Raw genomic sequence first — 24,660 nt, forward strand, 5'->3', positions numbered from 1 at the left:
TGTTTAGGTGTCTGCAAACATTGAAACAAATCGGGCCTACACAAGTGCAAGTTGACAGTACTCAATTCATAGAAAAAATCACTAGAGCGCAAACAGTATAACCGTGAATCTTTAGTAATACTAAATAGCACAATTTCATGCAATTTCTATTGTTTTCTATTGTTTAATTAGCACTATTTTGTACTATTTTGTAATTAGTGTTTTACGGATTGTTTGCACTCTACCAGCCCAAATGTAGTTAGAGAAGGTTCACAACTGGTCTACCATACAGTTTTTAAAACAGAGTAGAAATTATGAACCTGGTCATATAATCAGCTAGCATTGGAAGGGAATTGTTTGCAAGGCGATCATTGGTCTTCTCTATCTGCACCCTTTTACTGTCATATCAGTTGATTAACATTTTTGTTGTATAAATGCGCTTATAAGACATCGACAAACTCATTTTATTTTCTACTCATTTCCATCAACATGCTCCTTACTTGTTAAATCATGCCAATAAGCAGTGGTAGAATACCTTAACTGCAATCTTAATTTCAATAGTGTATATTAATTAACTGCTAAAAAAAATCATTAAATGAGAAAATAGTATTTGAAAGGCAGATCAAAGAATCAAATCAATGCTTTAGACGTGACTGATTTCATGCCTCGATCAGACACCTTTTGCACCAGGGAAAAAAATCATCCCTCCGTGATAAGTTCTAAATAATAGTCAATAAAAAAATTCCTAACAATCAATGAACACTCAAATAACTGGAAAGCTTTGGTTATGTTTAAAACTTGTGCAGCATGTAGTACACAGTTACATAGCAGAGATCACACTGAAAGGCTCTGGGTTGACTGAGAGAGCTTTGAATTCCTCCAATGCCTTGTGACAAGAGGATTTCCCATTGTTAGTGAATGGTTCCATCACTTGCTTCAGCAAAGACCTAAGAAACAAATTAAGAATTTATTATGAAAGAATATCAAAACCTTTAGGATCTTTCTAGGTTTGAAATGCAATTTCATTAGCTTTGCCGTTGTATTTTGAAATAATTCATGTACAAATATCTCGCAAAAGTTACTTTGTTTCCCCCTATTATTGCCATGAAGATGGATGTTATGCCTGAAAAATCGGCAAAAAACATGTAAAACGTAGTTGCGCATGCCTTATAATCAGAGTAACAGTATCTTCAACAAAAATAGATTTTAACAATCATAATAAGAGGATGAGCGTGATGCATGTGCATATTGTATAAAGTAGACTTTCAGCCACTGATATATACACATGGTATCCTGATGATGCACTATTGCTAATATTAAAATATTAAGGTCAAAGAACTCAAACTGTTCACTAATAAATGCTTTAGGATAGGGGGGAAATTGTACGAGTAGCAGCTTAATACACCTTTTGCTGGTCATTAACAGAAAATGTACATTCATTTGTGCCAATAGTTGTATCAATAACGTGTAATGTACTTTCATCAACACCACAAGTAACATCATTAGCGCGGATCAACTTTCAATAACGACAATTGAATATGCGTGTACATTCATAGGCATCAATGGACAATCAATAGCGCGTTTGTGCGTTCATATGCGCGGAATTTATTTTCGTTTGCGCGAAATTCAACTTCAATAACACCAAATGACAAACAATAGTATTTATGGACAATCATTTACCCAAAAGTGAAAATTCATTAGTGCTATTAGCATAACCATTGACAATCTATAACGCGTTTGGACAATTATGAGGGTCAACGTTATATTCTATAGCGTGGTTCAACAAACATTTGTATGATTCGAATGAACAATAAGAGAAATAAAACAATCATTAGCGATTTTTTTTTAATCACTTTAAAACATATAAAAAACTCAGGTAACTGCTTCCATAATAGCGGCTGCGTCGGAGAATAGCAATTAGCTCACTTAAAGCAGCAATCAAAGGCGACATCAGCCGTCCAGAGATACAACAACATACGAACGATCGGGCTGAGGCAAGACGACAAGGGATTGCTCTAGGTCACTACAGAACGTAGTTGCTAATGGAAGGGTTCTAGAGAAATGTGGCAACTATCACTATCGCTAAATGTGGTCAGTGGTTCAGTTATATGCAAACGTATTTGCCACGATGTATAAATGGCGAACAAAATTAAAGGCTAAAATAAATAAAAAATCGCTAATGATTGTTTTATTTCTCTTATTGTTCATTCGAATCATACAAATGTTTGTTGAACCACGCTATAGAATATAACATTGACCTTCATGATTGTCCAAACGCATTATAGATTGTCAATGGTTATGCTAATAGCACTAATGAATTTTCACTTTTGGGTAAATGATTGTCCATAAATGCTATTGTTTGTCATTTGGTGTTATTGAAGTTGAATTTCGCGCACAAGAAAATACAATCCGCGCATATGAATGTACAAACGCGCTATTGATTGTCCATTGATGCCTATGAATGTACACGCATATTCAATTGTCGTTATTGAAAGTTGATCCGCGCTAATGATGTTACTTGTGGTGTTGATGAAAGTACATTACACGTTATTGATACAACTATTGGCACAAATGAATGTACATTTTCTGTTAATGAACAGCAAAAGGTGTAAACCTCCTGTAATGTGCACTGGGTTCCGCTGTAATTGGGTGACACATAACACATGATACCGAAATACTGATTTGCCCTTTAGGCAAGCCATGGCAAAGGTATAACCCTTCACACATGCAGCACATTTGACTTGGATATCTTAATGTGTTGAACATGGTTGACCTCAAGTGTTTGAACCCATATGATAACCATTCACATTCATTTCAGCCTGCAAGCATTCCCAAGAGAGTTAAAAGACAAAAACATGGCGGCCATTGTGTGGTACCATTAACAATGGATGCTAATGAGAAATCTTTTGTTAAATGGCACCAACATGGCCGCGATGACGTAATGTGCAAACGAAGAATTAAAAGGCAGTTATCATTGAATTCATCCTTACCAGTACTGCTGATTGACAGTGTAGTACTTGAATGGTTTGTTAAACCCATTGAAGGTGGAGGCTGATGAAGAAGTGTAGGCTCCCATGTTCTCAAAGTACAACCAGTCACCAACCTCAACCTTAAAACAATAAAGAAAACAAATAAAAAAGAAAACAAATAAAAAAACAAACAAATAAAAAACCAAATGTGTCTCTAAGCCTTAAGATTCAGCCTTCACAATGATTGGTTTTCACCTACGTCATCATGAATTACAAAAGCGTAAATTCACATTATAAAGAAATAAAAATTTCATAATCTTGTAAAGCGGTCAAAACTACATATTCCGGCCAAATTTTGAGGCTGTAAAGCATTTCGTTGCTGATTTATAGGCGAGTAAACATGATGCAATTTTTGGTTTAAATGTATGGAGCGGCCATCTTGGTGTTCCAAGTTGGTACACCATCATGGCAGACGAAATTTCAAAGGCTTAAGATGATGGAATATTTAATAATATGCTTGACTATTTTTCACTTAAATATACTTTAAATAGATATTTCAAACGTGTCTAAGGGAAAATCTTTCAACTAGAGTAATTTTTTTTACTATTTTAATCGCTATTTAGATAGACGTGATGGTATTGCGTGACACAAACTCAACCTTCATAACTCGGGAACCAAACGTCGAAATGACTCGAGATTTTTTCTTGTGACTTATAACACTAGTTTCTAAAACATACTTGAGAAATGCCTTTATATCATCAATAGTTTAGATTTTGAAGTTTTGATGACGTCATGTGAAAACTGGCAATAGAATGCTAAATGATCAAACGTAGAACCCTTGCATGTGGTCTCAAAGCACCTTAATTTGAAGGAGAAAATAAATTTGAATTTCAAAAGAATTGGAAACTTATTATGTCCTAAAAATAGGACGTTTGCATGGTGTCATTTGACTCCCATAATGCTTTGTTAATTTTCTTTATTTAAGTTTGTATTCCTTGTAACTGGACAAAAAAAATTGTGCAAGGGAGTCTGGTAGTAGAGGTCAATGACGTAATCATGTAAACGTCCTTTTGAGCTGCATACGGACATACAGTACTGCAAGGGGTCTATTTTTTAAATGCCTGGCTTCATCAATTTATCAGTACTAGCATTGGCTGACAAGCTTGTATTTCTCAACCATGGATTCCATAAATAATAGGTAATTTTCTAGTAAAAGTAAAAAATATTTCAAGTGACTTTTAAATAAATAATTAATGTACCTTAGGCAGGGCCACATTCTTAGTGATGCAATCCAAGGAGTCACAGGTTGGTCCCCAGATGCTAGAGGGGTACAGAGCATTGCCATCAGTTTCAATCAAGGTCTTTGGTACAACAGCAGCATGGTCAAATACCAAGCAATTGAATGACCCATACACTCCATCATTGACATAGTACATGTACCCCTGAAACAAACAAGTACTGTATCGTCATCATTATGCATCACATGCATTAATGTCTCAATCAAATTTATCATAAAACATCATAATAATCATCATCACTTGGTTTCTAAAAAACAATACACATTATTCTTATCTTACCAACTGCTCATCTTTCTTGGAGACCATGCTGACTGTTTTTGCTTTTTCTCCTTCTTGGAATTGGCTGTGAGGCACCACACGCTTAGCAAAAACATTAACAGCCAGGGTCAATGCTGATGCACTGTAGTAACGTCCAGGTTCACCAATGATCTTCACTCCAGAACTAGGTGGGAAATGTTCATCCAACAAGGGGTTGAGGGTGTTGCAGACCTAGAAAAATGCCAGCAAATTATAAGAAATTGGGATAAAGCACAAGATCCCTAGGAGTCCTTAAGGTTTCAAAAATCTATTGCTGTCCAAGGTTAACATTTGAATGGTTATGCAAAGACAACATTTTGAATCTAGGTTTTTTCCGTCAGTTAGTGTAACAAGTAGAACCATTAAAACTGTTTGCTTACATCTTCAAAGGTGATGGCTGAATCTGGGGTTCCTGGGAAACCTCCTCCAATGTCCAACAAGTTGAACTGGAATCCAAACTGGCCCTTTAGGAAAGGATGTAAAGAATAAATCTCAATATTAAAAAAACAAAAAACAATAATGTCACTACGCAGAAAACTTTTTAAAATTGGTAATGTTTTTGCAATTTTCTTAATTTCTTTTATAAGATTTCTCTATAAATCATAATCATAATAATGATGTAGTATACTTACAGCAAAATCAAAAACACTGCGTGCCGAGAGTACTGCTGTAGCATAAGCACTAGCATCATAACAACCACTGCCAACATGAAAACTAAGAACAGAAAAAAAATCATTTCTTGAAACAACAAAAATTACTTGCACTTAGTTCTATCGCACACATACATGTAGTATTATTCTGGACATCAACAAGTAGATTATTACCTCACTCCAACCACATTCAGCCCAAGGTCTTGTGCAACTTTAAGAAGGTGACGGCACTGTTTCAGGGGAGCTCCATACTTGATTCCAAGCTAAGAACACACAGATGTTAAGGTTATATAGCGTTCATCTTTTAATCATTGCAGCTCTGCACTTTGGAGCTCTTTATCTAGTGATCTTAAGAATACCAAAACTTTGGCTTCTTTTAAAAAAAGTTTTAAAATGTTCTATTTAATTCATGACTAAGTTTAATCATTGCAGTTTTTATTTGTAGTTGCTAAATAATTTTTTTATGTAAAGTGTGCCGAGATTCTATGGAGCAGTGCAAAAGAAGCATTTTATTATTATGTGATAGATGTAATGGAGCTCATACAATGTTAACAAGGCAATATTGCTCTTAGAGCAATGATGTTTCGGCCCGCTAAGCCTAGTTTCAGGGGTGTGCGGTTTTCATTTTTTGTGTCAAGTGCCTTTGTTTTACTTTTAAAAAGACTTACATTTTTAACAGTTCCGAGCACAATCCAATCACGACAGTCAGACAGTGAGTAATGTTTAGGAGTTCTATATTTAGCTTTCTTCATGGAAAAAAATGAACTCATAAATGTTTGGCACCTAAAAATATGATATAGATTGCTTATTGTATAAATATAAAAAATCTCCATAAAAAAGAACCTCGAAGTATTCTAACAAAAATAGAGTGATTATTAGTGAATTGTTGACTAAGTTTTTTGTCATTTAAGCACTCAAACTAGACGTGGCCGAGTTCCTGAGTTTTTACTAGTAATCTAGAAGTTTAAAGGATCTCTCGTTCATGAAACCATAAGTTTTATCTGCATCTGTAATTTTTTCTTTATTCACTTGAAGAAATAGCAGGTTCTTGAGTAAGACAATGTCCAAATCTTTTACTCTACGTTGTTGGTCGCAAATGAAATATCTATCTCGCATTGTTTGTTGGAGTGCAAACATGCACACACACACGAGTCTTTTTAAATACCTATGCTTTGACAAGGATGTCAAACAATAAGTTGTTATTTTTAAATAAAACAATAATTGAGATATAGATCATATGAACTTAGCCAATCACGGATCATGTATATAAATAAAACAAAAGGAATACAGGACAACATAAAAACACTTGTTGATGACGATAGGTGAAAAGATTACTGTTAAGTATTGTAAACAGATCTTGAATAACTCACCTAAGTGAACTTCATTCGTTATTTATGATAAGAAAGCCGAATGTGATTCGATACAATAGAAAATAATGACAGCTGATTGACAGCTTCACAGAATATTATGGGTTACCCAAACTGATCTTAGTAGGCCAAAACAAAAAATTATTCACATTTTCTATCCAGTCTTCTGTTAATTATGACAGAACTACCAACCTGGCACAGAGATTTGGAATCATCAGTACGAATACGCAAGATCAACCTAAAACAAATGGTATGGGATTTAGTAGAATGTATTTTAAACCATCATAAACTATCATACACACTGTACTCCTATTTAAAACTACTCTAATCTCTCATGAATATGGAAAGTTGACTTACTTTGCTGTTGGATACAGTTTCTTGGCTTTGTGCAGCTCCATTTCATTGTCAAAGGTTGTCATAGAAACATTGTGCTGCGCAGCAAACCTGCAATATACAGAATTGTTCAACTTAATATATATAAATTTTTTAGTACAAAAAGACAATCAGAAACTGAGTTGAAATCTTCTTTTGCTTCATTTGTTTGTACTGCATGCAGAACATTGAATATCAATAAAAACATACCTGAAGTGAGATGCCTGCTTGCATGGGTTTGCATAAACAATCTTGGAGGGTGGTACCCCCAGTCCCAACATAGTTTGGATTTCACTCTGTAAGTAATAACAAAAATCTCATAAGCAATAATTTTAAATAGTTTTAAAAGTGGTGCTACAATATCCCCTCCCAAAAATATTGAGAAATGGCTCAGTAGTGTTTGGTAACCTTCTCTAATCATAACCATAAGTTAAGAGAGGGCAAGCTACCTATTCATCACTGCCAATATTGTTTTAGATTACTCAAATCCAGAAAATATAAAATTTACTGAGATACCACTTTGTACCTTGCTAAGGATGAGTAAGAAACATACTATGTGGCTAAATGTTTGTCTGAAATGCCTAAATTGTTTTTGTCGGCCCAAGCTAGACCATTTTTTCAACATTCTAAAAGGTCAAAATAGCAATTCAACCAATATTACTTTTGCCTTGTCTGTAAAACTGACTGGGTATTTCTGAATTTGCTATAATGAACTGAACAAGAGGCTTACCTTGCTAGCACAGTCAAAACCCAAACCAAGGCCTACCATCAATTTCAGGATCATAGGATCATCATTGCATTTCATAGCTGAAGAAAACAGAAGCAAAATATTTATATTATATTATTATGGTGACAAGTTTTTTTACTTCATCCAGTCAAGCATTTAGTATATATTTGTTATAGTCCCTTTAAGCTACTATATAATGAGTAGTGGTTTAGAAAAAAACAGCTTAAAAGAAAAATCAGGGACAAAAATATTAGACACTTCTAAGACCTCATAATTCTCAACAAAATAAGTTATATGATCTATTACTCAGCATTTACATATAATGCTATTTGTTTTGTTAAAAGCAATTACAAAATACATACCATAAAAAGGCTCAACTCTGGGCAACAACTGAGCCCACTGAAACGAAGTCATAAATGTATCAATGTTAATGATGCTGCATTATTTTCTTTTGGTGTATATTTGAAAACAGAAGGTATCTACCATTACAGAGTCCTTCCAAAGTGCAGATATTTGTATATTATGACAAAAATTATAATGTATTGAAGAATTAAGCAAATACAAACAATAGACCAGTTTTGCACCCAATGCATACCACTGTTTTTATGACCACACGGCTTAAAATAATGGCCGGCTTAGAACTGGAACTTGTCTAGTCAAATCTTTGCCTTGCCAGTCATTTTGACCTGATGTTGAACCAAGGTATTACGGAGCTAACTAATTTGATCGGTCATCATGACTGCTGACTTACCGGCTGTTATTTTAAGCCCTGGACCACAGACTTGATTGCACAGGTTTAGTCTCTTTTATAAGTCACCCATTCACAGATATCAGTCAGTGAGATTTTACAACATTGGTATTGCTCAAATTGCATATTCTTTAAATTACAGTTGACATTAGCCAATGGTTTAGTCGTAAAAAAGAGGCTAAGGTCTGTAGTTACAAACCACAGCGGTATTTACTGAATGAGATAAGAGACTATTGATAATGGCTCAGTTAGTACAAGGTAAGCAATCTTCATCAAAACGTGAAGTTAAGAGAGGGCAAGTTACCAATCATCATAGCCATTAAAAAAGAATGAAAGAAGCCACAGCAATGTACTGTGCATAGCAGTTATGTATCATAACAAAATGATTTGCTTTGACTAAACACTTAAGACGTTTATATTGAAATCACTTTTTCTGCTGTGAAATATTTAAAAGGCTGGATTTATAACCTACTTTCTTATGCTTGAGGATCACATCTGCCAAGTCTACAATATAGAAGGCGTCATCAGAATCCTGCAACCCAAAACAACAGTGTCCACAGATTAAAATAATTTACATCACCCTTCAAGTCAATATTGGTTGTTACATAGAAAATAACATTGATTTATTGCATCCACTACATTTATAAAAAATAAGGGGCTATCTTTAGTAAAGTTGCCTGAAAAACTACTAGGGTAAGGGAATGCTAAATTTTATGTTACACACAACAATGGTTACTTTGTCCAGACATTTAAATGTTGGTTTCTTAGACAATCTCTTCCTGGAAAATTAGAAATAAGGATCAAAATTTACAAATTAAATTTGGACCGATTATGATGGATTGATTTAAAAGAAAGTAAAAACTTTTTTTTTCTAACACAAAGTAAGTTACATCAGTGCTTGCAAACCTTTAATCACTTTAAAGAACTTGGAAATTGACACAAAAGTTTTATAGACCTCCTTGGCTTGAGCATAATGCTTTCCCATTTCAGATGACACGTCATTCTCTAGAGTATTATTTCCTTTTTTAACACATATGCATGCGAAGGCACATAATTATGAATGCCAATAAAAAGAACCTTTTCCCAAGAGAATGGGTCATGGTCTGAAATGAGAAAACTTTAACCCCTAGCTGTGAAGGTCTATTTAGAGTACCCAGTTAACCACTAACCTCTCTTTGTGGAGAATTAACCTTCTCCATGATTAGTTCCCTATAGGAAACATTGTCATCCACAATTTCAATTTCAGAGTCCATTCCAGTCATTTTCTGCTTCATCTTCAAAGATCACGCAGGGGGCTAATGAAAAAAATTGATATTACACACAAAGCTGCGAAACATCCAGGCTAAAATATTACGGCTGATCAGTCTCCAGCCATGATCTCCAGCCAAATTAGTTTTAACTCTGTTATACCTCATTTCTGGCTTAGGCAAAGATTTGAAAAGACAAGCCCCAATTGTGGTCAGACAATGTGTGATGGGAATAACTATAGAATACCCCGCCAAATGAAAGCCATTTCTAAGGAATATGCATGGCCTACTTGGTGATTAATTCTTCATATGAATTCTAAGTGTATTTTTCATCGCGTCTCTCTGTCTATGCAGCCAACTCAGCCTACGTGTCTACTCAGCCTACGTGCCTACTCAGCCTTACAAACCCTTTGTTTATTCCTAGAAAGCCTTCCCCAATCCTAACCCTAAACCTGACTGGCTGTAAGAGTGCATTCACACTGTTCAATAGGTAGTTTTTTTTTTCATGTCACCTAAAATAGTAAGTGTGTTTCTAACCAACAGGTTGCAAATCCAGTGGTTTTCTTAACCAGAGAATTTGAGAGTTGATTACATCTTTGTTTTCTCCACTCATTTAGTTGATGTAACATCGACTAAAACAGCAAACACATTAACTAATTTAGGTGAGGCATACTAATTAACAGTTCACTAAATTCACTCTATTTTAAGCTTTGCGGTCTAGACATTGTTTTAGAGTTTGATAAAATGGATGTTATTGTTCATCAATGCATATTACACAGGTTACATGCATAGATGAAGTCTGAATTCTCAAACCCCCATTGAAAAGTCCAGGTCTTAAAAGGATAAGAACCGCCAGAGTTGTACGACACCCGACGATATTTGATACCAAACACGAAAGCTTTGGAGGGGCCCCTTTGGAGTTATACTATTACGTAACCCTGTCAATGAAAAAGTTTACTCTTCTATCTTTGGTAGTGATGGAGTTTGAATTTGAGGTTTACATAATACAGTACAAACTTTTTAGTTTGTAGTGTATTGTATAAATTATTACACATATTGTAAGACAGATTTTCTAATCACGAAAATAAACGATTAATTCTTTAACTCGTAAAGAAATACCGCGTTAACCACAGCAACCTTGACAAACAGTAAACACCTTCCTTCCTTTAGTCTGCTGTTGTTATCATTTTAATAAAACTCTTCTTCCTTCTGATGAATTCTTTATTTAATTTTTAATGTTTTTTTTTGGAAGTTAGTTATCCTTTTTTCCCCTTATTTTTCATATCTTTTGCGCGTTTGACGCAAGTTAATTTTACTCCGACGAAGGACTAGCGTCCGAAACGCAGTAAGTTTTTTCATCTTTTCACGGTGTTAAATTTACCCTTTTATCATTACTGTTTCATTAGAAACACAGACGCAGATCTTACTGGTTTTAAGCTAGTTATCTCTTCTAAGTTAATCAAAGTAAAGCTTTCATACCTTAAATCCTAACCGTAAAATACAATGCTTAGCAAGCGTTAGCTTGGTTCTGAATCAATATTAAAGGAGAATTCGAACTTCTTCTTCTTGAGAAGCTGATCGACGTCTGGATACTTAGTGAATTTTAAAGAGGTGTGGGACTATAAAAGAGAAGAAAAAAACATTTTTACTTGCGAGGAAGAAGTGGCAAATGGCGCACGCGGTCGTTCACTTTGGCATTTTGTCTGGCTCACTCGAGGGAGAAAAACTAAGTATTTTCACTTACTTTAACCACCCTTGAAGAGAAGCAGGACGCGATAACCTTTAAGCGAGAAATGTTGACGAAATAAGTTCAAAAATAAAAGGAGAATCTAAAGAAGACTCATTTCACTCCTTCGACAGGATTGTATTCTTTCAATATGGACTCCGATTTAGAAAGGAAAGAAGACATGCGTAGGCGATCATTTTAATTGGTCAATCAACTCACGTGGTGTATTGCATATCAATGACGCAATCAATGGTAATACACAGGAAGCCCACGTCTTTGTCCTCAACGATCTATTTCCAGGTGAGTGCCTTCTTCCATGGTGATATTGTGACAAAGATACTAGTAAGTGGCATGTGATTTTGATTTGTTGGAATATATAGAGGGACAGGTCTTTTCTTTGAATGTGTTGTTCACATTACAAGCAACACAATGCAAGTTTTTTTTTAACATTAGAGGAAGTTCTTGAGGGTTTACAGCAGTTTGAGAGTGACTTAAAATGGTTAGTTTTCAGTTGAAGGAGGGTCCTTAAGAGGAGGGGGGTCCTAATCTCATAGCCCAGCCTATGTTTTGCTCAAATCTTAACTTAATTACATTCCCATTTTTTAGTTCGTTGTTTGTGAGTCCCATTCCCAGTCCATATATAAAATCTCATTTTCACAGCTCCCAAAAAAGGCGAATCCCCCTCTTGGAAGTTTCTAGAAATAAAATAAGAATGAAAGGCTTTGGGGGTTTTCACAAAATACTTAAGGTTTGACCTGTCTGAAGTTCTTGCTGTGCAAAGTTGAGTATACAACTCTGACTTTTAACAGCTGCTTTTAATATTAAAAGAATACTTAACAGCCTAATTGAAAAGGGGGAATGCTGAATATGACAGACACATTGTCCTTTGTCACAAAAGGATTAAAGCTCAATTGAAAATCCTTGTGCTGGTAGATTAGTAAGATGATACAGCCATTTTATATATCATTGTGTGTTTGTGGGAACTGGAGGGTGATACAAAAGATGTGCCGTGCCTTCATGTTTTCTTGATCTCCTTTATGAAGCACATTTGTAGATATACACTTGCATTAAAAAATACATATATTATATCTATACCCTTTCCCTTGCACTGAGGCAATGTCACACAAGATGATTTGCAACAATGCAAGGTTTTGATTTCAAATTAAGAACTCACAATGCGTTGCCAAAGTCATAATTATGCAAAAACTCATTTCATCTGGCATGTTCATGCAGTCGCATTGTTGGAAAAATCATCAACACAATTTGCCTTTCCGAAATTGAAAAAAAAGGCCTAAAATCAATCCAAGAATCCAATGCAAAAAGGCAGCTTTTTTTCCTTGTCCCTAAATTCAGCACCAAAATTCTTTGCAGCATTTGTATGTTTCAAGTCCTCCGTTGGATTTCGGAAACTCATGTAATAATGCCTTCCCCACACCTTTAAATGAACCACTGTTAATGCTGTACATTAATTTGTTCAGACCAGCAGTTATGGCATTCAAATATTGTTTCAGACAATGGGATTATGAAGAGTGGCTTTTATCAAAATATTTTTAGAAAATCCTAGCCTTATGAAAAAGAAAAACGAACAACATTTGCAGTTTTTAAAGCAATATATATTCTCCATATAGCAATATATATATGTATATTATGTTACATTAAATATTACTATTTCCGCTTAATCAAAGGAGAATCCTATAGCTATAATTGAAGCTTTGAATTAATAGAGTTAATCATTTATATTTTGCATATTTACACACAATTTCATTGATAATCATATTCAATTCTTTTTACATAAAAAAGCAGTTTGATTAATGCAGTAATCACACTCAGTCCAGTGTATGTACATTTTGCTATGGTCTAACAGCCTTAAACACTGAAAGGTTTAGGTGCCATGATGAAAGTTATCAATGCCACTTTTTTTTCTTCTTACTAAGTCAGCAATGTGTAAGCAATATTCACTAGACGATGGAAGCTTTAATAATGCGTATGCTTAAATGTTTCCTCGTTAACTTTCTATTAGAAGTAAGAAAACAGAGGGGCATTTATCTGAAGGGACACATCTATCTTGTGCTTGACAAGACTTGCTTGTTCTCATCCTTTAGCAGTGACAGGGTGTATGTCCACTGGATCATCACCGTTTCTTTCATGTATAGCCCTTTCTGATTTCACTATGATCCTTGACTTGTGGTAGTTACCAAATTTGTCATTCTACTGAAAGAACTTATTGGTACTGCCATGGAGGGGACACTCTGAGGCCCAGAATTAGCAACTGATGCTGGTACCAGGGTTGATGACTGCATGGCAGCAATCTGATTAAGCTTGCTCATTTCAAGCTGCCATCCTGGAACTTTTTTAGCAGTCATGTGTCGGCGAGCATGTTTGGTCAGATGATCAGATCTCATAAATTTTCTACCACAGAGTGTACAGGCAAATCTCTTTTCACCTGTGTGAGTTCTCTTATGACGAGCCAGTTCATCTGATCTTGCAAATCTTCTCTCACAGCCTTCCCAAGTGCATGGAAAGGGCTTTTCTCCTATGAACACAAACAGAATAAGAACATTATTTTTTAATTACCACTGAAATTTTATTTATCATAATAAATAAATGAACTATCACCTTTCTTTATGAAAAATACGAAATTATCATTTTTTCCACATTTAGCTTATTACAAATTTACAGTCATTGTTTGATATCGGCAGTTCTAGATTTAGGTGGGAAATGGGAGTTTCCCCCCCTTTCAGGACCCACCAAATGGTTCAAAACATAATAACAGGTCAATAGAATCTTTTTAGATGCTAAACTAATGCTTTGCAGCCATAAAACATTTTTGCTCCTCAAAAAAAAATTTTTATGACTGACTACAAAAAGATATTGCAATATAATCATAAATTATAAGTTCTGAAAAACTAACAATTAATTTGGAAAGCCTAAAAATATCCCCCCCCCCCTTTTTTATCAATAGAAACAATTCAATTAATGTACTGTACTTTCTAATGACTTATATCTATCTTACAGGTTAATGCCATTTTTATGAATCAAATGTATTGAAAAATATTGTAATTGAATTGGAACGCGATTTTAAATAGATATATTTTATCACGAACAAAAAGAAAGAGGCGATTATAAAAAGGCCAAGTTCACTCTAATATGAAAGGGGTTTTCCCTCATTGCGCCAGATAGGAACCGACAAGTACAAAAAAACAAAAATATAAATGACTCATAGACGTCATTTTACAACGTTAGGAAAAATCGCTTTCGTTTTTTAAATCATGAGCGCAATATCGTAAAAAAAGCAGATTTTAGTAGATAAATATGAAAATCGTTCAAAGTCAAGCGTATGTTGAAGGCGCTTTCTCGGCAAAAACGTGTCAATGTCCAGAAATGAATCATGTATGTAAGGAATGATTGCACTTGTAGCACTATCTGTTCACGTGCACCATTGTTTCTTTTCGTGACTACGGCCTACTCAAACTATATATCCTATGACGTCACGTCTTTTGGGGGGTGTGTGGCGCGGGAGTGTGCATGGTTGGGGCTAAGAAAAAACACGTAAAAATTCGTATTCTAAAAAATCTATCCAAAATGATTTCAAAAATCAAGTAAATCAAAACTATTTGGACTTAAGATTTGAATTCAACATTCGTGCTAGATATAATGTTATGTAACTGATTTTACGCAAAAGGTCAAGGTTCGATTCTTACCAGTATGTGTTCGAAGATGGGCTTTCAAATGGGAGCTTTTGAAATAGGTTTTTCCACAGTTTTCGTAGTTACAGACGTGATTTCGACGTCTTGTTGTTTGGTTTTTTCCTCCATCTGTTAGATTCTGAACGGACTGTTGTCCCGCGAGAGTTAGCAAGTTGTTTTGTGACAGCTGTGGGATGAGGATGCCTCTTTGATCAGTAGGAACATTGGTGCCATTTACAGGGTACAAAATCATGATTGCTCCCGCGGGAAGATTTCCTCCACCGGGAAGAAGTACAGGACTGAAGCCAGCATTTGGTAGAGGGGATGTAGAGCTATTTGGTGACACAGTTGTCCGCGAGTCCGTATTATTCGTGTATCGTGTATCGGTAGCGAGATCTCCTTTCTGCAAATTATAAACACGACAAACTCACATCAATGTTTTGTTTTGAAAAACTAAGATTTCATCGTTTTTAGACATGTTCAACTCTTCTGACCTAAGTATATGTGGCTCCGTATATGTTATTTTACATACCTTTAGATTTTTATAGTTAAAATCGGAGCCACTACCAGACGATTCATCAGAAGACATTGTACTGCTACTCGTACAAGTGCTACTCAGCGACGCACTGGAAGAATTCCTGCTCATCGAGGACATTCCTGAGTCAGGACTTGGTGTATTTCGTTCAGGAGTTGGCGGAGACCATCGACTCATAGCAAGGAGCGATTGTACGGCATCAAGATCCACACTTGATTCGCTGTGAATTTCTTCAACATCGGAGTTTGTTCTGTAGTCGTCCTAGGATGTAAACAAAAGAAACATGATTCAGTGAAATGTCATAGAAAAGCAGCAATTTTCGTAGTGAAATTTACGGTCGGAAGAAAACTTACTTCCATAACTTTTGAACCGTTAGAAGGCGTTGAGGGAGGAGACAGAGGCAGCTCTTCCATTGCCTAGATAAAATTTCTGAAATCCTTTCACTACAACGTTTGTTATTATTCTGCGAGTTGTGTGAACTTAGATCAGTAGCCATGATCATGCAGGGCAAAGGGGCGTATGTGTGGGCTGGACCAATCAGAATGCACTACCTGACCAACTAACCAATCACGAAGAAGCTTACATGTGAACAGCGCATGAAACAAACCCTCAACCACGAGGAACAACAAGACGAAAACGACCTTTGGACTCAAGGTTGTGTTTACAAATCTATTTTAGTAGTTCACGTGATTGCAATTCACGTGAAAGAAGGGTGGACATTTATTACGTCGATCTCTAAGTTTGACAGCCGGAACCGCTAAAAGAGGAAAGAATTCTTGCTTAAAAATCTTTATTTCCCTATGGAAATTTAAATTCAACTTGTAAAATAATTTTTCAAGTCACTTTTCTTCGATATGGGCGTTGTATAACCTGCTGGTAAAATTTTCTTTCTTCGGCAATGACGGCGTAAAATAAATAGGTGATCAAACTATGATGTTTTTCGGGCGTTTCCTCCTCCCAAATGTAGCCCTACCCATCCTTAAAATAATCCTTTAAAGTCTGTTCTTCTCTCTCAAAAAAATCTTTCAGTTAAAACTCTTCGAAAGGCCTAGAATTTTTTATCTACAGCTTTTATTAGTCACTACTTAGTGATGTAACGGTTATTAGAAAAATATTTTTGAAACCACCATCTTAACTCTTAAGCCAAAGAAAATATTAAGTCAAGTTGTAGTCTTTGGGTCAAAAATCCAAAGCCTTGGCCATGTATCACTGAATGGAAGTATTACGAGCCGCTTTGGATATAAAAGCAGACCCTCTTTCGAGTAAAAAAAAAAACAAAATGTTTTCATTGTGGTTTCAATGTAAATTTTAAAGTATTTCCCAATTTATGAGGTTTCAAAAAGTTAATTAAAGCAAAATTTAAAAGTGACTGATGATTGATGTAATGAGGGCAAGGAACTGAATTTCGAAAACAAGTGTAAACCAGCATCACGTTTCATCAACTGACTCACCATTCTTCATTCTCAATTTTTTTGTAGCAGGGTTGAGGCTGATAGTTTAATTCACAAGGACGGTTTCTTATCTAGCCTTCCCCTCCCACCCACCGGTCGTCCTCTCTCTCTGAGCTCTCTTCTTTTTCTTTCTTCTTTCTGTATCCTCTTCTTTCTCTCTTCTAACCAAGACTCGAAGTTGAAACTTCGCGAGGCGGACATGAAAAAGGGTAATTTTCGAAATTGGCTATACTAATTCTTTTATGAAATGTAGTTCTGATGAAGGTGCATATGGGTTACCCGCAGGAACTGGCTATTCAATTGGCCATAGGCATAAAGTCCATCGAAGCCAGTAATTATAATAATTGGTTGATTGTAGAAATTTTAGCTTCTGAAAGACCGGAATTTCCGGAGGAAAAAACAACAACGAAGCCGTTGTTCGTGGGGTTTCTGGCCATTTAATACTGCTCTAGCTGAAGTGGCCGGTCGGGAATGTGAACTCGACAAATCCGGTATATGGGGCACGCGCGTCTGCCGGTGAAAAAAATCAAAGCGGTAGGTTCGAAATTCTGGCCACTTTTTGTAATAGAAAAGCTTAATTTCCATAACGAATATCTATTGTTTTCTTTTTCTGCGTACTTCTAGTACCCAACTAGTCCGGGGGGGGGGGGGGGGATGGGGGTACTCCCCTATATTCGCAATACGGGTAGACAGTGCCGCCAAACAGGGTATGGTTTTCAGCGATTTTACTCAGTCTGGAACAGGGTCAGGGTTCAGAGGGCTCAGCGGCACATCCCTACCCTAAACGGGTAAGAGTACCCCCAAGGGCGGATCCAGCCAAATTTTTAAGGGGGGGGGGGCTAATTGAGTTTAGGGGGGGCCTAATTGAGTTTCTTCCGTCAACACAACGGAAAACAATATAAAAAAGCATCGGGTTTTTTTTCTGCTGAAGGGGGGGCTTCACCCTGGATCCGCCCTTGCTCCCCCCCCCCCCCCCCCCCCACGGGCAACTAGTCTATTACGGTCAGAACGTTACTCTTAATCCATTCCACATTCGGAACTGACACTTTGGGTGACAAAGGCTCTCTCGCTCCAATACTTCTCGGTTGTAGGTTTTGTTTATTGCCGTTCAATTCTTCCATCCAATTTCCGTTCTCGCGCTACGTTTGGGCACTAGAGCAAGAGGACCATCTCGCTGATACCTTAGTGATGTCAGCCGCCCATCAGAAAAAACAAACTTTCTTTTTATCTTTATGTTTATGGCTTTAGAGCATTGTGGTACCACAGGGAGTCCTATTTTTTTTAAAATGAAACAAAAATATAATTTGCCATAGCCCATTAACAAATACATTGCAAAAGTAAAGAGTAAAATGAAGTACAAGCCTATAATAAGGTCCCAAATCAGAGCAGTTTTCGTTTGACTGCGAAAAACTCGGTGCTTTTCGCGTGCCTTGCCGCGACCGTGATGTTTTGTCTGATTTGTTTCTCGCGAAATTCGCAGCTAGCAAGTGGTCTGGCAGTGCCGTGACCTTGGCGTGACGTGACCGTGTCCGCGACGTGTGCATGTCGTGTTTCGGGTATTTGATTGGATGGAGAGTAAATTGTCGCGCAATGGTAATCTGGGGCTTGAATCTGAGGACACGCGATATAACATATTGTTACGGCAACAGAATTTTAAGAATGATTTGTTTAAATGAATAATGCGGCTTTTTGTATATGATTCTGCAAGTCTAGCATGTTTAGTTTAGTGAGTTTAGTGAGACTGTTTTGACTTGGAGATCTACGACTTGTAGTTTACTGTTCTACAGACCTCTTTCAATTAGAAACCACCATCGTTGAACTTGTCTAGATACATGATGTAAAACGAATTTCAGATTAGATTACCTGATTATATAAGGACTAGCAATTTAATTATTTCTGTGCATTCAATCTTGTACTTAGTTGTGAACAAGGCTAAGGTCACGTAGTTCGGGTTGTACTGACCCTCTGCTCTGGTTTGTGTACTTAAATCTAGATTGCGAGCTAAGTCCCTCTATTTACCTTTATTTTTCTTTCGTCCCTCCCTCCCCAGCCCCCTCCCCCCAGGGACTTTGACCCGTAACCAATCTTCCTCGACCAATCGACACGGACAGACAGACGGACAGTGACCAAGGGAAATAGAGGGACTTAGCTCGCAGTCTAAGTTAAATCTGACGCTCAACTTGTATGAACGTCTTAGTAGACGAGGTTTAATGAAACGAGTGGCTCGACAGACCAAAGATCCCTTGCGTTCCATAGTCTTGTTACATTATGATGTATATCGCTAGCGAAACGATTAATCCCCACCCCCTCCCCACCTGGAAAGCAGGTTATGTGTCACCAGCTTGGCAAGGAAGCAGACAAATGCCTACGGCTAGTTGAATAAACATGTTTTAACATATTTCATCATGTACTAGGTTGACTACCGTTCGGGTGGGTGGTTTTGATCTTCTTATGTGTGAAGCCTTTTGACTAGCGTGCTAATTATTCTTTTAAGGATACACGGAACACAATCGGGTCGGGTTTTTTGAACGCTCATAGCGCGTTTAGTTAATATAAATTTCCCCATAAAGTATACATTTTCTAACAGCTTAAAGTTCAAATATTCCATATTCGATTTTACTTTTGGACAAAAATAATTCATTTTGGATAAATCGGGCATTGATTGCAAACGCTAAGGTTCGACGCGAGATGTTTGTTCTCCCTCTGGTTAGCGTAAACGGATCAAATTTTTTTTTGCATCTTATTACACGTATGTTGTTCTACCAAAGTGTGTCTGCGTTTTTTCTTTTAGCGCTTCTTTAATCTTTTATTCAATTCCAAAGTTATAACTACATGTTTTTAAGGGCATTCTTGAGAAAATGGCAAATATCTGAGAAAAGAAAAGGAAAATGAAAAAACGCAGACACACTTTTAAACTCGAGCATAGTAGGAATCCACATGCCAAGTTTCACGGTAATTATTCAAAAACCGAGGGAGAATAAACCTTCTGAAAATGTGTATTTTACCAAAAACTACTTTTGAGAAAAACACAAGTTTAGTTTAATGGGATTATAAGTTTATTTACTCAATGTTGACAAGTTTCTGCACAGTACGCCAATGAGAGTAAAGTAAGTAATATGATACCGGACCATGGCCAGGAAGTGCGTTGAAGTGCGTTTCGAGTTCATGATGGTCAAAACCAGAGGTCGAACATCTAGTTCAACTGAGGGGGGCCGAGGAAGGGGCCGAGGAAGGGGCCGAGGAAGAGGCCGAGGGCGAAATGCTGAGCAAACCAGAGAACAACAGGATGTTTTGTCGTTCTTCTTCTCCCTCTTCTTCCTTCGATGCCTGGTTCAATTTTTCGTCTTCGCTTCGGCCTAGAAGCTTCTTGGCACTAGCACTGGCACTATCACTTCGCTTAAAAAGCTCTTCTCTTTTATAGTAAGAGCCTTTGTCGCTCAAAGAGAGTGATTCTGTGGAGCTACGTCTTCTTTTCCTTTTGTTAGAACCTCCAAAGAAAGGATTACTCTTTTGCTTACGAGGCATCTACCAACGCTGATATGCCACGAAAGAATTAAAAACGAAACTGAAGAAATCTAGTAGAAGTAATCAATCTTGATAAATAGCTAAACTCTGTAAATATAATTTGTTCGATCGTTCACTTAGTCACGTCCTTGTTTACAGCTCGATATGTTTTCACTGCTACGGCTCGACAATGCTCGTGACGTCAAACTTACTTGGATCAATCGACTTCCGGTGAATAGATAAATGACAGTTCCTGTCAACAGCACAACACCTACTGGTAACTTCTAAAAATGCTTTTTTACGAATATCTCCCTTAATAATAAAAAAATTAACTTAATTTTTATATAAATTAAAGATTTTACTTTTATATTTGATATAGCATGGTTTCAAAAAATATATATTTTTGACGAAAATTGTGTTCCGTGTATCTTTAAAATAGTTACGACGCCAAGGACTTTTGGTCATTATGATTAGCACTGACAAACCCAAATTACTACGATCTGAAAAAGATTGGCTTAGGAGAGGATGGTTAGATGTAATTCCATGCAATAGAACAGAAAGAACACGGGTTTCCACATTCTCTCTCTCTCTCTCTCTCTCTCTCTCTCTCTCTAGAAAAAAAAGTGATTCATTCTCGCATGCAGCGGGACTATCAACTCTAGACTCAACGGTTGAGTGGGCGAATATGAACGCAGGCAACTTCCACTGTGCCGGGAAAAGAACATAAACAGCACGAACTGACCATGAATTAAGATTCACAAAATCTGTTTTCGCGAACATGGTAACAATATTTTCATTAAACCAGTATTGAAACTTGACGTTGCAAACGGTGAACTGCCCCTTCATAAGCAGTCTGCTATGCTTTTATACTAGGAAATCATTGTATTCTGTTCTAGGCTTTCCGCAAATCATTAGATCAATTTTATTGTAATGTAATGTATTTGGAAATTTGATTAAATTAAATAGTCACATGACGTCTCACATCACCATGGCTATGTTCAAGATATCCGTACTCCTTATGTCTGATCTAAGGAAGAAGGACAAAAATGACCATCCGATTCAACACCGGCAAAATTAAAGCCCTTGACCAACAGATGTCAGACTCTAAATGATGTTTACAATAACTAGATCTTGAAAATTAGCGAATCTTATAGCCAAGACCATGAACTATTCAATTTACCGAAATACCCAGCCATATCGATCAATTCAAGCCAGAGTGTCGCATGACATGATAGAATAAGAAAGGGAGTTCCTTCAGTGTCAGTGAAAGAAAAAAAGAGGTTTCACAAATTCGAATTTTAATTTCCTTCGCGCTGATTCTCTCGAGAGCTTGTTTGACTTTGACTGACAGGACGATTTACAATACTAATAATATCCTTTATAATGCTGATATATGAATCAGTAGAATAGTTTTCTTCCTTCCTTCCTTTCTTCCTTTCTTTCTTTCTTTCTTTCTTTCTTTCTTTCTTTCTTTCTTTCTTTCTTTCTTTCTTTCTTTCTTTCTTCAGCTTTTCCTTTAACTTTCTTTCTCCCCTCTTTTTTTTCTTTTTTCTTTCATTTTTTCGTTCTATCGTTCGACTCACGCATTAACTCATTTTCCTTTCTTTTAGCATTCATTCATTCATTCATTCATTCACTCATCCATTCTTTCTTTCATTCATTCCGAAAAATGATAAAAATAAATGATGGCCACAAGTGTACGTCGGTCTTGATCATAAGCACACGGAAAATATTTTATTAAAAAACCGAACTGTCTTTTATTGAAAGGTTTTCTCAAAAACCTCATTTGTTGACCAGCTGGTCTATATAGGCAAAAACAAGTCCACTTAGTTCTTGGATACCATATTACAAGTTATAAAAATTTCAGTTGTTATTGATCAGTGAGTACATACAGTGTGATTTGAAGTGCATGTATGTGTAAATATTGCTAGCTGATTTTCCGGATTTCCACCTGCAATAGGCTATGTTTTTACACATTCTTTGCAAGATACAAACCGAAAAAATAAATTCTAACTTAAGCCAAGACTCCCGTTGCTATGACAAACAGGGAAACAAGGTCATCTTAACCAAAAACAAACTGACAAAACCAGGAGATGAAATAGTGTTAGCATTCACTTGTACAGGAAACCTAAACACAAGATACTGGCAAATCTTTATTCGATACTCAAACAAGTTTCATTACATTCAAGAACCAAACGCCGGAAATTTGCTTAAAAGTTTAATGAAACGCTTAGTCAAGTTAGTCAAGGAGTTAAAACTGAGCCTCTGTGAGGTAGAAACGGAACAAGCCTGTGACACAGAAGTCTTTGGTCATAGCTTCAGAGAAAAGGTGAGTCTCGGTATGAATTTGAAAAAGTATAGCTATAAATGAATGAGACTGAAACCAATTTCGATTAGTCACTTTTTATTTCTTTTAAAACTATTTGAAAGTTAAACGACAGTGACTCTTTCTACTTATTTTAGCAGACAAGGTTGTTCCTACGACTTAATTATTACGTTGGTATTCATTAAGATTTAAAAAAATAATTATTCGTACAGTCGACTAAAACGATTCTTTTAAGGACTCCATAGCCGGCAAGATTGTGTGGTGTTTTTCAGATCTTAGTGCAATCCAATGTAATCTAGATTGATATTATGAATAAAATTACCTAAATTCTGCTCACTATAAAGCGATAAGCACGTTTTAAAGCTTCTGGCTCAATATCCGACTACAATTGATATCAAGGGTCAAGAACTGAAGTACCATAGTTCTCAAGCATGCACGTTTGGTTAAGGAGGAACACGCAAGAACAGGCTAGAAAATTGCGTAGGTTTGAGTTACTCTTGAATTGCGGGCGTCCGTTATATGAACCAATCACGAACCGAGAAAAATTAACGCTAAAATATTACAGTGCTTCAATGCGAAAGTCTTTTTAGAGTCACTGTAACTCACATTTGCTACCATCCATCTCTGCAGGCAAATTTCACGTTTTGTGTCTCTGTGTCGATTTTTGGAAAGAAAAGGACTTGAAAAACAATTGGAAAAGAGATAAACAATTTCCGTCGATCTCGAACCCAGAGTCTTACTAGCGCCTTCGTGCTTTGTTGTCCAAGCCTAGACTTTTTGAGTTTTTATTTTATTTTCGATCCAGAGCAGAGCGTGCTGTAACGAACGTCGCGGCGACGTGGTGTCACCACTAATCCACGCATCTTCAATGATCAAGTCCCTACTCAATGGCGCGTGCCGATTCCTGAATGACCCAGATATCCTGGTCACAGCTCTTAAGCGTTTCTACATTTGATTGCTGTGATCTGGTTTTCTGTTTCATTCTCTATATCTAAAATAAAATGGATAAAAACACTTCCATTGGACGTCTGGCCCGAGTCACGTGACATCTGACCAGACGATCGAGAGGGACTGGAATAAGATTTAAGGTAAGGTAACACGAAGGTTCTAGCTTAGAGAGAAGGGAAAAGAAAAGTAGGGACTGCAGACAACGCTGTAAGAAATCATGATACTAATAACCCGTTGCCTACACAACTTTTCTTCTCCATTCTCCCAGTGTATTCGGCTCCAATCTCCGCGCCTGTCCACAGGAATCCCAAAACAGTCGTCTTTACTGAGCCTAGAGGGAAAAGTGCGACTGCTCGCAGTCTAGTGATCGGTTGAATTAGGTAATGCCGCTTTCTCCCACATTATTTCTAACTGTTTTTCGCATTATTACTTTACTGTGTTCTCTAACAGCACACAAATTTTGGTTAATGTCGATTCATGATTACCGAGATAATATCCTTCTAAGATAATACCTAGAATGATCTTATTTAAACCGTGAAATAATAGTACGCATAATAGCTAGTAGTAGACTCTAGACCCATTCTTTTCTTTTCTTTTTTTAACTAGTACCAACTAAATAGTCGTTTGGTTTCCTAGGGTTAAATAAAATCACTCTAATATTCTTTATTAACTGGTTCATAAGATAGTTTTATAATCTGATTGTCAGAACTAAAACCAAAGACTTCTTATGGCGTTGTTTACTACTGTCTCGAGGCAGGAGCCGACGGTTATCATAACCAATCAACGGCACCGGCCATCAACAGTCTGCGCAACTGTTTTTATTTTTCCCG

The 24,660-nt window shown here is 36.6% G+C and overlaps 3 protein-coding genes across 5 annotated transcripts in view; 1 reads left to right on the forward strand and 2 right to left on the reverse strand.

Moving 5' to 3' along the window:
- Nucleotides 1-429: 429 nt before the first annotated feature.
- On the reverse strand, nt 430-11,559 carry LOC116287891 (ornithine decarboxylase). Of its 2 annotated transcripts, XM_089025598.1 has the most exons (17): nt 11,399-11,559; nt 11,134-11,273; nt 9,577-9,702; nt 8,880-8,939; nt 8,022-8,058; nt 7,663-7,739; nt 7,143-7,228; nt 6,918-7,004; nt 6,753-6,798; nt 5,862-5,939; nt 5,368-5,456; nt 5,176-5,257; nt 4,924-5,007; nt 4,526-4,735; nt 4,208-4,390; nt 2,970-3,088; nt 430-926 (listed from the first exon to the last, which is right to left on the reverse strand). In XM_089025598.1, exons 3-17 carry the CDS (start codon nt 9,679-9,681, stop codon nt 800-802), a joined length of 1,470 nt encoding a protein of 489 aa, XP_088881724.1. In that variant the 5' UTR covers nt 9,682-9,702; nt 11,134-11,273; nt 11,399-11,559; the 3' UTR covers nt 430-799. The 2 variants fall into 2 exon arrangements, with proteins under 2 accessions (XP_088881724.1, XP_088881725.1); XM_089025599.1 differs by lacking the exon at nt 5,862-5,939.
- Nucleotides 11,560-12,971: 1,412 nt separating this feature from the next.
- Nucleotides 12,972-16,113, reverse strand: LOC116287889 (uncharacterized). Its single transcript, XM_031694596.2, has 4 exons — nt 15,955-16,113; nt 15,599-15,862; nt 15,082-15,469; nt 12,972-13,913 (listed from the first exon to the last, which is right to left on the reverse strand). Exons 1-4 carry the CDS (start codon nt 16,012-16,014, stop codon nt 13,549-13,551), a joined length of 1,077 nt encoding a protein of 358 aa, XP_031550456.2. The 5' UTR covers nt 16,015-16,113; the 3' UTR covers nt 12,972-13,548.
- A 7,036-nt stretch (nt 16,114-23,149) lies between these two features.
- The window catches only part of LOC116287860 (solute carrier family 2, facilitated glucose transporter member 12), a 28,924-nt gene continuing 27,413 nt past the window's right edge, over nt 23,150-24,660 (forward strand). For both annotated transcript variants that reach the window (XM_031694553.2, XM_031694554.2), the window contains exon 1: nt 23,150-23,970. The gene's annotated coding sequence lies outside the window, so the exon portion shown is untranslated. The remainder of the gene's footprint in view (nt 23,971-24,660) is intronic.

Source organism: Actinia tenebrosa, unplaced genomic scaffold (assembly GCF_029948245.1).
Source record: "Actinia tenebrosa isolate PJP-AT-01 unplaced genomic scaffold, QUT_ActTen_1.0 PGA_scaffold0__85_contigs__length_37466705, whole genome shotgun sequence".
Taxonomy (NCBI): domain Eukaryota; kingdom Metazoa; phylum Cnidaria; class Anthozoa; order Actiniaria; family Actiniidae; genus Actinia; species Actinia tenebrosa.